Source organism: Caloenas nicobarica, chromosome 2, assembly GCF_036013445.1.
Source record: "Caloenas nicobarica isolate bCalNic1 chromosome 2, bCalNic1.hap1, whole genome shotgun sequence".
Lineage (NCBI taxonomy): Eukaryota > Metazoa > Chordata > Aves > Columbiformes > Columbidae > Caloenas > Caloenas nicobarica.
The window spans coordinates 125637220-125655986 of record NC_088246.1 but is presented as its reverse complement, the minus strand read 5'-3'; the positions used below and the strand labels follow the sequence as shown (position 1 = coordinate 125655986).

The 18767-nt window shown below is 37.9% G+C and overlaps 1 protein-coding gene across 2 annotated transcripts; it reads right to left on the bottom strand.

Moving 5' to 3' along the window:
• Positions 1 to 3440: 3440 nt before the first annotated feature.
• Positions 3441 to 18630, bottom strand: UBXN2B (UBX domain protein 2B). 2 transcript variants are annotated; one of them, XM_065628128.1, is made up of 11 exons: positions 18505 to 18630; positions 16308 to 16408; positions 13804 to 13875; positions 12091 to 12250; positions 11499 to 11576; positions 10003 to 10112; positions 9404 to 9541; positions 7437 to 7598; position 6734; positions 5225 to 5251; positions 3441 to 5129 (listed from the first exon to the last, which is right to left on the bottom strand). In XM_065628128.1, exons 1-11 carry the CDS (start codon positions 18628 to 18630, stop codon positions 5007 to 5009), a joined length of 1098 nt encoding a protein of 365 aa, XP_065484200.1. In that variant the 3' UTR covers positions 3441 to 5006. The 2 variants fall into 2 exon arrangements, with proteins under 2 accessions (XP_065484200.1, XP_065484199.1); XM_065628127.1 differs by lacking the exons at positions 5225 to 5251; position 6734 and having other exon boundaries at positions 3441 to 5101.
• Between the last annotated feature and the right edge of the window lie 137 nt (positions 18631 to 18767).

Genomic DNA, 18767 nt, shown 5'->3' with positions numbered 1-18767 from the left:
GCATTCGCACCTTTCACACAGACCAGATCCTGTCTTACAAGATTTTGAGTGATGATCAAGGTTACAAAGCAGCTCCAACTGGGTCTAAGATCTGTATCTGTTTCCAGGAAAAATAGCGTTCAGGAAGACCCCTTAGAAAACCAAAAGAACTATTAGACTCTTACGAGCAGGAGCAAATCATTCAGTGAAAAATATTTTAACAAAATTGTCTGCCTATATCTACTTATGCTCCCTCTTCTGCTTTCAGTGACTCCTTTTAGACAACAGGAATTGGAGACTGCTATGGGAAGTAGCACTATATTAAAAATACACAGGAATATAATTTTATAGCTAGAAGAGTTGAAACCATAGACATAACATATTCAAAACAAGAGAATCAATATATAAAAAGTGATAAAGTGGAAACGAGTATTCACATGTATCAAAGTACCCATTCACGGACAAAAAGTGGTAGCAGTATTCTACATCCAGAGGCAAAGTCTTCTCCACTGAAAATTTCTCAATTTCTTTTAAAAAGAACCAGTTTACTAAGAGAAGAATTCAAATGCAGGTATTTAAGTTCTTCTCTATTAACTGCAAGCTTTCAAAAAAACCCTAACACTTACATTTTCACATTCAGGCAGAGATTTTTATTTGTAAAATCTAATTTAAAATGGATTAACTAAATTGGCACAAAAGACTGTAAGGACATTTTCATTGTGAACAGTTAAATAATGATGATTTAACTTGATTAGGAACAGTTGTAAAATAAACAGGAATGAATTATGTTCACTGAAATAGAACACTTGTCCAGGGTTTGCACAATGCAGGCACTAAGGTCCTGAGGCTTCCATTGGTTCAAAACATTGTAGACAGCTATTACCATGAAAAAGTTAATCACAATTTAATTTGAAAATCAGAAAATTTAACTTGTCTTCAAAGTGCAATTATTTGGTAATTTTTAGGGTAGAGCTAGTGAACACTATGAATTCTATTTTTTTTTGCTAGAATAGACAATCAAAATTTTTATATCAGCACCTAGTAAGACACAAAGAATTCAATGAAATAAATACCAGCTTCATTGCCCTGCATAGGTTATTCCATCTATTCAAACACCACCTAAAAATATTGTATATGAAAAATGACACCTGGGTATTCCCATTTGGCAATACATGCTCATTAGTATTTAAATGGTCTAAGATCTCACCGAATTAATTTGGACTGAGGTAGATTTATAAATGTAAAATAGTAGCTCTTCCAGAATAATTCCCTAAAGTTTTGGTTTTTTTTTTTTTTGGTTCAACAGTTAAAAATGTCTTGCTCAGTTTACCTTAATGCACTTTGGAAGAACAAATCTATCTTCTCCTACACCAGAAAAAGAATGCAAATATGTAGCTTCTAGATCACACATTTAACTCAAAAGCAGACAGCTCTCAGCAAACACAAAATAACTCAACAGCCTCCCCACGTCTCAGTTTTAGAAGACAAATTTTTTGAACTTAGTTTCTTTCCTTTAACTTTCAGATGTGCTGCCAGACAGCTCTTCAATTATGGAGAGAACAAGACCATTAGTAAAGGAGAAGAGTTGCAAGTAAGAAGTGTAAGAAGGTGAATTCTGGTCTGTAATCTAGGTTCTGTTAATCATCTCTGAAGTTCAGCAGACTTTTTTTTAAATGTCTGTAATGAAAACATTGAAGATGCACAGTGAGGTACATAACATTTCCGGCCTTTCAATATGAAGAATATACAGAAGATCTTATTGATTGTAACTATGACAGGACAAAGGCAAAATAAATTGCTTTCCAAAAATGAAGCCATCTTATTTTGCCTTGTTGTCTGAGTAGCAATAGTTGACATCTGGCTGGGTTAAGGATGCAACAGATCCACTTGCTACAATTCACTAAATGTTCATCATAGTTGCTGCCTACTGTTGCTTGTCATTGCACTAACCTAAAAATTACCAGTCCTACTTTTAATCTCTTCAAGAACCCATTCCAAATACATACATCTCATGGAAACACCGCAAGCTTACTGCTTTTGGCGTGCCATGAATTCAGCATTTATTATTCCAGAGTCTTGCTGCTCACCCTCTCATCTGCCCATAGAACAGCACATGCCTGCGCTGAGGCCTGTCAGGCTTAACCAGCACGAGCATCTCTGTCTGGCCTCCCTGCACAGAATAATAGTGATCATGGGAGCTTCAAGTTAGTGCAAACAACTGAGCAGGGAGCTAGTAATAGCACCTCCGAGCACTTGCGTGCTCTTCCTTGGTTCATTTAATATTGGACAGATTTTCACCAAAGAGCAAGCACAGTATGACATAACTGCTAATACATGCTAATTATACAAGTGTGTCCAGTAGGCTGATTAAAGCAGAATGTTTACAAACGTCTCAATGTGCTGCTGAAAAAAACCCGGAAAAATCCAAAACCTACCCAGCCTGATTGTGTTTATCCAGAATCAATTATTACAAAGATGGGAGTAGTGTCCAAACAAAGCAAAACAAAACAAAACCACAAACCAACAAAAACCAGCAACCACAAAAAAGAGAAAAAAGCACAAGTATTCAGGTCCAGAGAGATTTTCTTGAGAGAAAACAATCAGTTCTGGATTATTTGGCTCTTGTGTGATAAAAAATTTCTGGGAAAGACAAGTGGAGGTAAAGTCTGAGCCTTTCATTAGCTGCCTACAAGAGCAAGTGACAGCATTATTACCTGTATTTCATGGAAGTTAAGAGGAATTCCCAAGAAGTTCAGCAGCCTTGCTGTGAGGGAAAGAACATCATCTTCTACCAAGTTCCTTCTCCTTAGTTCCAGTCTCCTTCTCCCTTGTCACCAGTCTTAACTGCGTATCCACATAAGTCTATACTCAAAGAACTGGTTTGTGTCAAAAATGCTAAGATGTTAGCTACGCAAGTGAGAATTTAACGTTAATAAAACGTATGACATAAAATTAGGAGACAGAAGATTCTACAGGTTTTAAAGTACTGAAAAGCAGTGAAATATGTAAACACAAGCATTGATATATTTTCTTAGTGCTTGACAAAATAACGTCAACTACTGGGACCCCCATTTAACTCTCAGCTGTTCCTGAACACTGAAAGTTACCAGCTATTTGAAACAAAGAGATTGTGATAATGTGCCGTTGTGGGTTTTGGCATAATAAGAGGAAAACCCCCTCAATTTAGTTAACAGTGGTCCTTCATACATCAGTGTTTAATTAATGATGGACTTCAGAAGTAATAAGCAATGTAACTTTATCTATATTCTGCACTGAAATATTCCCAAACCACAGATTGCCCAAGATTGATCTCAAAATACTGACTCGGGCCTTGCATTTGTGTAGAGAAGTGTTAGTATATTAAATATATGCATAGCAAGTGCCCATTCCTTTCTGGCAGCAACACAATCACCACTTTATCACAACATAAACTGGGAAGAAAACAAGAAGCTTTGGCTATGGTCTTTGTCACTTAAAAGTTTAATTACTTAGCACGTGAAATTAATTATGATTAAAATCATGCAGATATTCAGCGTACAAAACAAAATACTTCGAATACAATTGCACGTTTAAAATTTACTCAGTCAAATATCTACTTTGAGGTAAAAATGTAAGATTAATCAAATATACTGAGCAATTATAAGCTTGGCATAAATAAATAAGTATTGATTTTTCAGAATAAAATAATCAGTGAAACCAGCATTTTAACACATAGATCGGTACAAGAGATACAGCCCATTTACCCTTCTTCAGACCATGATCCATTCATCTGATATAAATCCACAAATACTACAAAACTGCATTCTTCTAAAGAACAGCAGCCAGTTTGCCCACAACATAAGATTCCTACCTGCATACTGCAGTGTAGGGCCAAGTTATTTGAAAAAATATATAATTTCAAAGATTGAGGGGTTTAATTATACAGCTTCCAAAGGAGAATAGTGAGAGCTGCACAACCAGATCCCCACTGAATATTACAAAATGCCTCTAGCCAAAATTTCAAATACAAAGACCTGAAATTCAGGTCAAAAATACCTGATCAAATAACATGTCTACTTTTGTGCATGCAAGTGATGGCATAAACAAGTTCTGTGTTTGTGCACCTTGGTGTTTTTTTGTTTGCGGTTATTTAAGTAACTGTTCATGTGAAGAATCATGTAGCTGCACAAAGTTCAACTGCATATTCAGGTTCAAAGTGACCACAGGCCCACTCTTATGAAATCTAAATCACAGCATTTCTCCAGATGACAGTGGTCTCTCCCATTTCTTTAACCTCAAGAAGAAAAAAAAGTTCATACTTATTTTCGCCACAAGTAGAACAACTAGAATACAAATGAGAACAATCTATTGTAGTCTGCAACAGCTGCGGTTTTCATCTCCTGAACTGATTCACTCACATAATCAATGATATGGGGAAAATTACATAAAAACTAGAATATAAATATTATACTGCACCATGAAACACTATAAACAGAATATACAAAAATTATATTAGGGCATTAATTATCCATCAACATATTAAACAGAACACCTTAATATTATTAATACAGCTTGGAAGGTAAACATAACCTACAGGCTGTTTTCAAATGGCTGTTTGTCAATGCAGCATTAAAACATTACCATAGTGCAAATCTTACCAACTGTATGAAAGATACTGTCCCGTTCAGAAAAACGCTTCTCCCCTGTTCTTCCCACACCCCCCAGATAATGAAAAGTCATAAAGTCATATCTCATTTCACATTTAGTACAAGACATGGTTTAATTTTAACACTGAAAAAAAGTTCAACAATGTAGAAAAATTAAAAATTTAGATATGCTATAGCTGGAAGACACAAAACCCAAAATCTGATCTGTGGAAGTGAGGGAACAAAAGGACACTAATTTTTGCTTTTTTGTCATCTGTTGGAAACATATTGTATGACAATACAGCACGCTCCCTATGTCATACCAACTGTAGGATTACTTTAATTGCTGAAGAATCACAGTGTTAAGTATATCCGCTTCTTGTAGTGTCAAGTCTTCATCTGTTAGTTCTTTATTTGGAAAGGTAGTCGCAAGAACAAAATCAGTTGTTGCAAATTCTGGACGGGACTGGATAATGAAATCTCGAATATCCTTAATCCTGTGGAAAGGATATGGACATGAGAACTGTTTGATTTCATTTTGACACAAATCTCTGAAAATTATGATGATAAGAGAACAATAAACGTTTTAACAGACTAAACATTTGATATGTCTTATTGATTTTTAAATTTCCATTCGATCCAAGTGACTAATGGTTGTATTCTAGATTTTTTTTTTCACAAAAAACCTGAAAAATTAAAATTAATTTTGCTTATTTTCTCAACAGAAATAAAATTTGTAACATAGGAGTATATTGAAAACTGATACTTATAACAGAAAGTCAAGCAATTTCAACACCAGCTGTCAAAAATGTCACTATTAATTAGTATATTCCAAAAATGCTAAATTAAATTATTAATTGAAGGAGTAATCTTAAAATACACAGTGACAGTGAGGAGAAAGCAGAGGGGAATTATTAATGCACTTCAATGGCGAGAGGTTTCCCCTGCTTTCAGTTGGCACCGAACTTCTGAACAATAGTTCATAAAACAGTCACATCAACAGTATCACAAGAATAATTTAGTTTTATAAGACATGGAAGAAAAATGAATGAGATTTTAGAGATAAAAACCTGAAATTTAAGGTTTCTCTCCTAAGGCAGTAAGCTGATCTATTAAAGAACTATTGTAAGTAGGCAGTACTAGTAAGCGGGCAGGTTTACTGTAGCCAAATGAGCAGCGACTTAACTTTCTATCAGTCTTCAAGGCTTATGACACAAGCAATGCACTTTAGTAGCTGATTTTGATCATACATATGGCAAAGATACCTAAAAAGATTCACATCCAAGAAAAAGTTAATAATGATGAAAATAAGCTTCTGTCAACACATCCTTGGTTACAGATGTTACTGGGAAGTTTACCACTTCCACCCTTTCAGGCAGACAGAAGAAAACACATCATGGCTACACAGGGTCCCAATAAGCCCAAGCCCTAAGTCACTTCTCCAGCAGGTGCTCTGGAGAAAGGATCTGGGCCTGTACTATCAGTGTACATTATCAGGTCAGATAAAATATGGAAAAAATAATGCTGTATCTTCCTCCCTATTGGCATCTCTGCTAAAATTGCCTCGTTGTGGTCTGTGTATGTTGTCAGGTGAAGAAAGCTGCACATTGGCTCTACCCTTATTCTAAGCCAGAAGGAAAAAAAGGAAACAGGTGAACTCTCCATATAATAATATTAACATGGAATTGGGTCCATACAAACACCACCTACGAGGCAGGATTCAAGCTCAGTTTCAGCTGTGTTCTAACACAATGGTGCAGATTTCAGATTGGGACTGGCTTGAACCCTGTGAAGTATGGGTGAAACTACAGCACAAATCTCTGCTCTCTGCTCAAAGTTCTTTCAGCCATGCAGCGCAAAGCAGAGCTTTGCAGAACCTTGCACTAACACAACCTCTTAGGCAAATAAATGGGGTCGGCCAACACCATTGGTGGCAATGTCCCAACAATGTCAATAAAACCGATGGCAAGGTCTAATCGGCAAGCTACTAACAGATCTAAAAAACCCACCAGGTTCACACGCTGCGAATTCCTAGGAGACGACCATCCAAAACAAAACAAAGTTTGGTTCTCAGTATTATGTCCAGCCCACATACCAGAATTACAGATGAGTATGTTATATCCATATACCCTTCTGCATATGGGCAGCAGTCTACACTTCTAACCCATGTCATGTTTAGTCACAGTCTCAAGTATAATGAGGTAGAAAGCTGGAGCTCTTGATGATGGGCCACAAGATTTCTCTGCCTGTAGTGAGGGCTATATTCCAATTGACACTATCATACATGCTTCGCAGTGAAGTGCCTTCACAGTGCCACTCGAGCCAGCCACATGCTCCTCCCAAGAAGGGCCCAGGGCTGGGAGGACTACATAGTGAGGCTGTCCAGATTTCAGCAGCCCTGAGAACAGTTATGGCTGGTACCGTGTCCTTACAGGACATAATTGGTCATAAAAGTTTGTGATTTTGCAGTTATCAAATATCTTGTGTTTCCAAGCACAGAGTTTTGCTTTCACAGTCAATTTTTCAGTGCATTTATGTTACAAAAATTCACAGAATTCACAGAATGGTTGGGTTTGGAAGGGACCTCTGGAGATCATCTAGTCCAACCCACCTGCTAAAGCAGGTTCACCAGAGTGGATCGCACAGGAATGTGTCCAGGTGGGTTTTGAATATCTCCAGAGAAGAAGAATCCACAAACGGCACAGAGCTTTAGAATTTCAGTGGAGCTGTACTTATAGCCTTTTCTGACGTCCTGCTGATACTAATTTAATGACAAAACGCAAACTTATGGAAATAGTTATGGTTACCTGCATTGATGCAGGATCAATTTACCTGTGTGTTTGGTTAAATCTTTGTATTAATCGGCTTCCATCTGCTAATCTAATTTGAATTTTAGTTGCTGGCATGGAATCATCAATCAGAACAGGCGCATTAAGAATGGATTTCTCTTCCTCCTCTGGGGAAGAAGGTGTGCTGACTATTTCAGGTGTAAGGCTAAAGGATTGGAAAAAAACAAACAAACAAACAAACAAACAAAACAAACCAGTTACTAACGGAGTCAAACCAGAACTGAATGTTTCAGTTGTCTTTTTCATTGAATGACTACCATCTATAGCTAGTACAAATGCGCAATGAAAATCCTCTCAAAGTTATCTGAACTAGTATAAACACAGCTTTTCTAATAGAGACACAAACAATGTCAATAACTGCAATACTTCATATTTATTCTTCTTATAACTCTGTATATCATATCTGCATGATTTTAAATAGATAATCAAGTACAAACAGAACTATCTTTGTTCATACTTACAGAGCACGAAACGACAATCTCAATACTAAGATTTATCTATTATACTTCGTGGACTATATTAAAAAATAATCATGCACCATTACAGTGTACTAAACTGACCAAAACTGTTTTAGTAATTGCTTTCAGGAGCACTACTTTATGATTCTGGGCATCCCCCACTCTTTTAGACCACAAATGATATTAACAGGTAATTGATATCACCACATAATAAGCATGGAATTTTTTACATTTAGTATAAAAACAATATAAACCTGATTGGAGATAACCATTTGGCTGGCCCTTTCATTGCTTACATACCTGGGACTTCATAAACCACCAAAATTAACACAAATGCCACACAACAGGTGTGCACACTTTCTTATATACATAAACTCTCTTTCCCACCTATTTTCTTTAATAATCTGAGCAAGTGCTCCAGTGAAGAAGTTATTATATATAATTGCTCCCCAATGTCACCCCTACCAGAGCTTACTACCTTCTCAGTTTTACTGAGCACACTTCCTCATTTTTAAAAAGATGAAATACAGATTAGAAACAGTTCAGCATCAATAATTGAATTAAATTACTTGCAGAAGCACACCATTAATACCTTTTTTTTGCAATCAAGTATTTACAATTCAACAGCTAACACCAAGTCAGCTGAAAAAGATGCTGTAAAGTGTATAATTGTTATGGGGAAAAGTTGATGATTGGCAGAGTTGAGGTCACATTACTGTTTGCTTACTGACCAACTTAACCTGAAGTGTTTTAACAGCATCAGCCTACACTTGCACCAGGACCGCAAATGAAACAGAACGAGGTGTTAAGCTTTTCTAAATAATTAAATTTCATTTTTTTTACTACATATATGAACTTTATACTGTAGTTAGAAATGACACTAGAATTGGAGGAAGTGGGGGCTCCAACTGTAGGTTAAAAGTTGAGCTGCTCCTCTCCCACAATCCAGGCTTTGCACTATTATTTCATGTAGGGGATCATGTACAATTCCTCTGGTTGTTCACTTTTATAAACCCATCCCCTACTATAGATTTTTGAAGCATCATTTGAAGTTTTAATCAAAACCTAGTAAAAGTTGTGAGATTTAGATACAACTTACTGCTCATTTATTTTGGATCAAATTTTTAAAAAAACAGTTTATCAAATTATTTCTCTTTCTTAAAGCTAACAGATTTTCCTGGTATAACTTATAATGAATGACAGCTTACAACGTTACGTTTCAGGACAGCATTTCTCCTGCTTCATTCCAGAAAAAAAATATAAAAGAGTTGCTCCCATACAAAAATATTTTCCATCCGCATTAAGTCAGGCATCAGTGATATTACTGTAATAGCACTTCCTGTTCCCTTTGTGATGATCCCAGCGATAAAAGACAATATGTATGGCAGCTGAGCCAGACCAGAGGCACAAAGCATCTAGCACATCTATAAGCAGTTCCAACAGAGGACTAAGATACCATACAGACACAGAACAGAAAACCTAGTGTTTTTACCTTCCAAGTTTTTGCCCTTCACCACTGAAAGCTTTGAATCGCAGTCTAGGCTTCACGTACTCCTGTTCTTGGTGGTCCTCCATATCCAAATTAACCTGGCCACCGTGAACAAGTCGCTGCAGTTCCACAGGAATTTCCCTTAATTACAAAAATAAAAGTTTCCCAATTATGTTTTGAACTGCAATACAAGTTTACACAAAAACCACAGTACAATATGAACAGATACTATTAGTATGTTTAAAGTCACAGATGTCTGATTGTTTTAGTAACTGATTTCATCCTAAAGGAAGAAAAAAATGAGTGAGCTGACAGTTAAAACCTAGAAAGTACTGACAGTCAAAATTTGAAATGCACTGAAAAAATATGTGGAACTAAAAGCCATCTGTAACAAGTAACATTCAGAGTTAAAGCACCAGAACGAATCAAAGTGTTCAAAATTTTAAATGCCCCACACGTCTGATGACAAGCACAGAATATATTTTATGAGTGCAGGCAGAGAAGAAGTCTGGAGCTTTTAATAATTATAAACATGTGGAAAAAGCATTTTTCTTCATTTCAATTGAAAGACATATGTCAAAAAAGTTGTCATTTTAACTCACCCTCTTTTAACAGACTCAAGAAACTGAGCATTTGTTGGGTCTGAATAGGATCTCAACTCGCCATCATCTAAACTGAAGCCATTCCTCCAGAGTTTCAGCAAAATTTGAACCTATGAAGCAAAAAAGTTGAAACAAAAGTGAAGATAGACAAATAAGGTATTTCAATTTCATACAGACTAGTTATACATTTTTGATCAGTACTGTAGCAGACCATAAACAAGAATGCAAAGTATAAAAGAAGAATACAGCATGGCACTGTGCAGACCATTGTTAGAATACATTTAAAAAAGCAAATAATAGTTACAGATTACTATCTACTTTAAGACCACTTTTACACCTTGGGAAAAAAAAATCTCATAATCTGCTATCCATGTCATAAGAAATGATATAGTGACTGTGTAGCAATTTTCGCAGTGTTCTAATTACTTTTAAAACCAGTAAATGTTTCTCATTGATAAATTAAGAAATAAATCCACAAAATTACAAATTACTGCTGATACACTGTTACAGCGAAAACTATTCTTTCCTCAAATTATTGCATGCTGAGCAGCAACAAAGTCAATACGAGCTCTATTCAGCTCAAATGCTGAGAATCCTGGAAAGCAGCCTCCTTCACTCCCTTTTTATTTTGCTGTGTGCCTGTGTACAGCCAGGGCCTTTCACCTTCAGAGCCTGCACTCTCATCCCTGCAACTGCCTTGCAGTCCAGCACAACAAGGCTTCCCTATCCAGTCAAACTCACCTACCTGGAAAACTGTCCCACCCACCAGTTATGGTAACCCCACAGCAACAGGCTTCTGTCTCAGCACAGCTGGACACTACTGGAGGGCAGAAAGATTACTGAAGAAGGTAGAAAGATTACTGCAAAGTGTAAAATGTAACAGCTTCGGGTGTGACATGATAGCACCCCCCAGCCTCAACCATATCCTTTGGCCTTACTCATTTCTGGCTTTTGTTTCTAAATAAGCTGAACATTTGCTCTAGCCATTCACACAAATGACAAAGCATAGAGAACTTTGTGTTTCCCTGCGCTCTCTCTTTCACTTCCTGCTTTTTAACTGAGAGGAAAGAAAGGCCAGACAATTTTCAAAAGGCCTCTAACCTGCTGTTTCACCATTCCTAGAAGACATCCGTGCCCTCCAGTTTGAGATTGGCTACTTTCTAAGCCACAGCAAGAAACAATTCCTAACCTAAGAGGATTAGCACAGCTAAGAGAATGCAGAACAACAGCTGGAGGAAAGTAATTGAAAGGAATGTCTGCTAAGAATTTCAAAGTAATTTACATCAGAAAATTCCACAATGGAGGTCTTAGGGGTATCTAAAGAACATCTGTCTTCTGTGGACACGGACAATTTCTACTTAACACAGATCTAATATTTAGATACTAGTTTTTCCTCATAAATATAGTTACAGTAATCCTGGCATTTCAAGCTGTAAACATGATTAAGCAGACATCTGTTGGAGATTCTGTTTCCTGATATTCAGAATTTTACTTACATCTTCATTTTCTCCGTATATGTATTCAGAGTGCTTTTGTGATGAGTCACCCAATCTATATCCGCCACCAGAAAATGACTGGAAAAGATATATAGCAAAGCTTATTGAAATAAATATCTGAAACAGTTTATTAAAATTCGTACATAGGTGCAAATAAAAGAATCAGCAAGCTTGCTTCTGTGATAAAAAGCAAATACACTGTTCCAACTTGTATACTTTCTAAGTGGAAAATTGTACCTATTAACCGTAATCAGGCTAAGCAGGTTTTAATCTGTACACTTTTTCAAATATTAGTAATTCAACAGATGAGATTTTGATTTGGGTGCAATTGCAGTTAATTTTTTTTAATCCATTTTAATTAAAATAAAGCAAATAATTCCAGTTCAGGTTGACTTCTAATGATTTCCCCTGAAATTGTGTGGTTCCTCCCTGCTTTATTTTCTAGAGCAAGCTATTTGAGCGCAGTTAATACACAACTGTGTTGATCAAATCCTCTGCTATTTGCAAACCACAAAAAGGCGTATTTGCTCTCATGTGATGAGTTTCAGATAGACTAATGTAAACAGAGATCAAAATATCTTCTAACTTTTACCTTAGCTTTACTGAAATCACCAGATGCTCTTGAGGCTTCATCTAATGGGACAGCCCCATGTTCTTTTGCTTCCTTGAAGAGTTCAGCAACAATTTTACTTGGACTATTAGAAGCCCCAGAAATCTGTAATCCTCTATATTCCGAGTCACCTGAATAAAATCTTTAGAACAGTAACGTTCATAAGCAACAATGCTTTAAACGACAAGCAGAATTTTCCTCTTCCCATCAAAAGAAAAAAAAAATTAACAAACGAAGAGCCAAGTTTGGCATAAACCCTTTTCATTCTGATCATAGAAAGGTTCCGCTTGGTTCTGACCTTCCCAGCAATCCAAACAGCACTACTCCACAGACATTTCACAAACAAAACTACCAACGTGCCTTCTGGAACAGACCCCAGAGCTTTGGGGCCAAGGCCATATGTTTAAGTGAACACAGTCCTGATGCAGCCACGGCTTTACACACCTCGTCTTATGTGGATGCCCCCTGCTCCCAGAATGACCAGTTACCTCAGGGGTGTTCTGTGCATGGGACTGCGGCTGGACTAGTCAGAATACAGAGTCACATCTAACACTGCCTTGGCAGAACACGCATAAAACTCTCCTTGGGAAAGCTGAACAGTGCTACAATATGATCTTTTAATTTAAAGATCTAGTATACTTCAATTCCTGCCAATACCAGAAATCGCAAGTTTTTAATAAGTTTATTTGATCTTTCGGGGCATTCTAAAATCTGCAGAAACTGCTGTGAAAGCTAATTTGTGGGTTTTTTTCTTCAACATAGCCCCATTTCTAGCTCTTAAAGATAAAAGGTTAAACTACAAATAATTATATTTAAAACTGCATCTGCTTAACTATGAAGATCAAGATCTTCCTCGAGAATTATCTTGAGAAAGGTGCTATAAATCTCTAAATACCAATGGAATAGATGCTGTAAGAAATCTATATATAAATACAAAACTTGGCAAACTTGAGAGTGTGTTTTCTTTGATTACAAGAAGCATTAATAATTAATAAAGTAAGGGCTTTCTACTTTCCTTAACCTTAACCACTTGGGGCAAGGCAAATCAATTAATCCATGCGAAACTGTCTCTCAGGCCAATGTCACCAAAATGCTGTTGATTCCACCATATTTTACAACTACCCAAAAGCAGCAGCAGGTATGAAGGTGCTGTACAAGTATAATTATACTGGTTTTATGATACAATAACTAAACTGGCAATCCCTTAGTACCATCTCGCCTTTGTACATATATCTGTATATATTATCTCAATCACCATTTATATATAAAATCTTTAGTTATTAGATTTAAAAGAATTACAGCGATAGGGAGATGAGACAAGAATTCTCATCAGAGCTTGTATTCGATAAAGAAAGGAAGTACTCAAATATTTGAGTAATGCATATACAGAACAATTTAGGATATTTGAGAAAAAGCAAAAAAGCTTTTGAGCCCAAGCGTAAGTTACAGCCTATACATCCATACAGTCAAGTGTTGAGGCACATACAGGTCCTACGTAACTGCAGCCAGATTCTGCTAAATATACTTTTACTCCATCAGCGTACAACTAACACTCTAAAATGTCACACAGCATCTCTGTAGTTACTAGCTCTTTGCAGGACAGACTTAGCTCACACACATTTTGAAAAACGGAGGAACAAAGTGTGAATGTCACAATTACCTTCACAATTGTTAAATTGTTTGTTTTAAAAATACCTTTGGTTTTCTTTGTCATCGCTCATGCTTCTCTCTGGTCTTCTCAGCCTTCTAATAGAATCAATTTTAAGACTGCCAAGAGAATAAAAGAAAACATTTGAAGATGACTGGTACATACGCTTCACTAAGTACTTCATATCTAACTTCTGAAACTACTTATTTTTCAAAAACTAAGGATATCACATTGTTGGGTTTTTTTTTTGTTCTCACCATACTTTTTTGGCCCAAGTAACTAGCCGTGGATGCTTTTCAGTGAATAAGCAGGAAAAGGCACGCGTGTGGCAGAGGCATTTTGCAGCAACAGTTGGACTAGATGATCGCTGTAGATCTCCTCCAACTGAACTATTCTGTTCTAGCATGGGTTATGTAGAATTCTGCTTTACACCACTGTTGGTCTCACAGATAACGCAGGTAATATGCAAGTGCAACAGCTGTTCAAGAACCCAGCTTACCAGAATTAATTATACTTCAAATTCTTTCCACATTTTAGCTGTTTTTATCAAGTGGTAAGTTGCCTAGTGAAGTCAACATTGGCTTTCTTTGATGTCCTGGAGTTCCTGTCTGTGGGGATCCTAAAAACTAAACAGTAGTAGTTCTCACTTCTATTTCACACAATTATAAAAATATGTTGAATGGCGACATTGCAAAGACTTTCAAGAGACGATTAAAATACAGAATCAGGTTCTGTTTTATGATATGGACAGATCGATAAGCTACCACAGGACAAGCTAACGTTGTTAGCTTATAAAATGCCAGAAAAAACTGTACAGATATATACTCTCATCCTGTAATAATTGATTATAAAATTAATTAATGCAAGATGTATATGAAGTATCTGACTACCATGGGATAAGAACATATGTACAATCTGTCACATGAGTGAAGACAGCTCACTAGTTCAGACTTATGCATGATTACTACACCTGTGAAATCAAAACATAGAAGAGCTTTTTTTAAGTATCAGTGCTGATAAAACAATGTAATTCTATATCCCAGTGAAGATCTGCCTCTTATTACTTAGAAAAAATGTATTGTTATATACTTAGGTCAGGTGCACTAGAAACACTTTAATCTCTTCTGTTTTCTTCCCTTGTTGCATTGTAGGTTTTGTGGGACTTGTATTTTTGTGCCAATAGTCTTAAGTTTCTTAAAGGAGCTTACGCAACATGATATGGTGTTGGTTCCAAGCAGGGCCTAGAGACATTCTTCAATAGCTGCAATTGTGGACAGCAAGTCAAGTAGATGACTTCAAGAGCAGCACTATGTTTCCTTGCAATTAATACACTGCTCATCAGAGAGCAAACTGAAGTCTACTGAAAGAAAAATCTCATTTTGGATGCCATGCAAATAGCAGCCATCTCTTCTTTCTCAGATTCCAGTGTAACTGCAAAAGAACAAGTGTTTGCCAACAGCTATCACACAGAAATATATGAGATACTGTACCGCAGCTTTTCCTTCAGGTGAAATGGGAAGTTGTAACTTCATGATACCTATCAGTAAATGGAGCTGTTTATTTGTTTATAAACTGTGTTCTATACAGTTGATTAGTCAACTTAGGTGGTTTCATCGAAACAAACAAGCAAAAAGAAACAACAAAAAAGCTATTATTTTCCAAGTGTCACATACTGTGCTAAAATCCCTCTTCCTGAAGATGTGCATTTGTAGATGCCTTTGAAGGATGACTCTGATGACTAAGAACTTTTCTGCTCCTTAACCTCCTTTAAAACAGAGATCCATATTGGCAGCAGCGATTGAAAGACAAGCCAAATATAAGATTTGCTATGGCATCACTGATGGTAATGATGTAAAGACTTCTCTTCTTTAAAACAATTTAAATGAAAACTAATTAAAAACTGGCAGGTTTCCCTAAAAAAAATTAAAACCACATTGAATCTTCAAATGCTATGCGAACTGCAAACACTGCAGGCCAGTAAAAGTTGCATTTATACACAGATACATGTCTTTCCTTCTACCTGCCAAACCCAGACAAATTCATTAAGAAGCCCTTCTTATTTCCCTCACCCCACAGAAGCCTGCTAATGAACCTATGAATAATTTTTCAAATTAATATTTGTCTCATCAGGTACTGATGTAAGTACAAGACTTAAAGCAGCCCACTTGCCAAGTTTCACACAAACTACTGATTTGCTGAATTTTGAGGAAGCAATGAACTCCAGTACTGTCCTGAAGCAGCAAATTTCCAAAATCTATCTGCGTGAACAGAGAGTAACACTGCATTTCACTTATAACATCTTAACCTTATCTGAAGTTGGTTTAAAGTGTTTTGGAATACCATATAGCACAAAGGCTCCTAAATAAATACAATTTAAAAAGCATTCTGAGAAGATACAGACTATGCACTATTACAGGGATTCACAATTCTGGATTATGAACTGCTGTAGATCACTTTTTGTATGAAGAGGAGGTCAAGTAAGTATGACGAAGTTTTGCGAGCTAATACAGTAACTATTCAACACATTTCTGAAGTACAAAGCACATCTCACCTCTGTGGTACTTTTGTGTTACTAATCTTTGCAGTTGTTGGTTTGTCAGGACACAGTGACTGCCTTTTAGCTTCATCTTCGTATAACTCTGCCAAGGCCAACTGGAGGAAACAGAACTCTTTTTAGAAGTCTGTAACTCTAGAATTACATATGGAACAGAAATAAGACAAAAACTAATGCAAAATGCACGCATCCCCAGAAAATTAGAAACATGAGAAACCCCAACTGCTTCTCTAAACTCAACTTCCTTTCTGCTTTATGAAAAAAACCACATGATGCTTAATGCCGTTGTGACTTGGAATTTGTACTCTGCTGTCGTTTGGTTCACGTTGCTTGACTAGTTATATTCAGCCTGTGTTAGGTTCAGAATCACAAGATTATATACACATGTATATATCGAGCATCATCTCATCAATGATAAAAAATTGAAATAAATTCGCTAGGTAACACTCTGGTAAGACTGGGAAGCACATAATAAACGTAATCCAAATAAGCTTGTAGTGGAATTAAGAACCAATTCAGCCTTGCTGGCTTGAATGCAAGGCATCGTTGTAAATACTTAAAAAAAAAAAAAATAAAAACCCCAAGAGTTCCCTAAATGCTGCCATATCACTGGCAAGTTCATTTTTAGGAAGTTGTGTGAGGCATCTCCAACATGTCATTTTTAGCAATCCTACTTTTGTCTTGAATAATACTCTTTGTTTGCCAAATCATCCTTAATTTTATCCCCAAACCATTTTGTTCACACTACGCAAGTCATATTAACATTTTGTCATACACACCAGAATAGGTGCTAGGCTACAATTTCATTGCAGTTTTGTGTTCAAGGAATACACATTAAAATAAAATGAAACATCTGTCCTTCAACACACACTGCTATGAACATAGGACATTAATCCCATGTTATTGTGAGGCATTTTCAGCAGTGGAAAAATACGAGCTGAGGTATTATTCCTGTTAAGAAAATCAAACTGAGCAACAAGACAGATCGAGAAAACCACTGAAGACCTCCATACTACCTGAGGATACAAGTAAATATATTTTAGATATGTAAAACTGATGGGGTAAGTCATAGACAGAAGCCCAAAAGTAGACACTAAAAGGAATAGGCAAAGATCTACCCTGTGCCGTCCCTAATCCTAAAACTGAGCGATGCTGAGGGAGTGTAAAAAGGCACAATCAGGCTTCTGTGCTTTCCTCATACCACATCTCTTACGGTGTCACGATAGAAGAAGTCCTCAGCTGGATGGATGGATGGATGGATGGGCAGCTACTCTGACCCAAGAGGGTATGTCTTTGTATTTTAACATTTTATCAATAATCTTCTACCCCAAACGCCTGTCTGGTTCAGTTGACTAACTAAAGGCATTATGAAACAAAAAGTATTAACACAGACTTTATTAATGTTACATTCTGTAGCAAAATTAATCTCAGGAAGGACCTATGAAAATTGCAAATAGTAACCAAGAAAAAAGAAAACAATATCCATCTTTCTCTGTTAATTTTTTACAATTAAATAAAATATGGGCAGTTTCAGTTAACTGAAAGTTTCACCTGTTTTCCAACCAATTCGTTGCTAAAATATTTTGAATCTTCATACAGATTTAAAGTCGCACGCGAAAAAGAAATACTGTTAAAAGTGTCTGCAACTACACCCTTAGGTACCAACCCTGAGTTACATTTGTGCTCACACTCTCAGATCCTGTCCTTAGCCTTACACCACGTTTGCGGAGACATTGTCATGGGGGGGAAGGACGCTCCTCCCAAATAATCAATCAGGAAACACAATGGCGCCAAAATAACTTCAAATACAGTTAAAACCCAGCTACTGAAGCGCCGGGAAAGCCCGTCCCGGTCCCTGCCGAGCTGAGCACCACACAGGCTGGCCGCCCACCGCTTCCGAACGCGCCCAGTCCTGTTCAGAGGCGTCCCTCCCTTCCCCGCCTCAAGAGGGGGGAAAAAAAGGAAGAAAAGACGGCGGCAGCCTCTGCCCGAGCGCCCAGCGCTGCCTGGCTGCGGCGGGGCAGCCCCGACTGGCAGCGAGAGGGGCGGGGGGGCCGCGCACCGCCCGCTGCCCTCCGCGGCGGCCTGGGGCAAGGCCTGGGGCAAGGCCTGGGGCTCCCCCGGGGGCCCGGCACTCCGCCCCGCTCGGCTCCGCCCCGCCGAGGGAGCGGAACGCCCATCTCCACCCCCTCACCTGCAAGTCCCGGGCGCTGGGCGGGCGGCCGCTGCCGCTCCGCGGCTGCCGATCCCTCCGGCCGCCGCCGGCCGCCGCGGACACGTCCCCTTCCTGCTGCGCTGGAGCTGCGCCGCCGTCCGCCATCTTCCGAGGGCGGTGGCGGCGGCGGCGGCGGGGGGGGGGCGGGGCCAGCACCGCCAGGCACTTCCGCCGCCAGCGCGGCTGCCATGGCAACGGGATGGGGCCGGGCCGACTTAGCCCCGCCCACGGGGCCGTTTCCA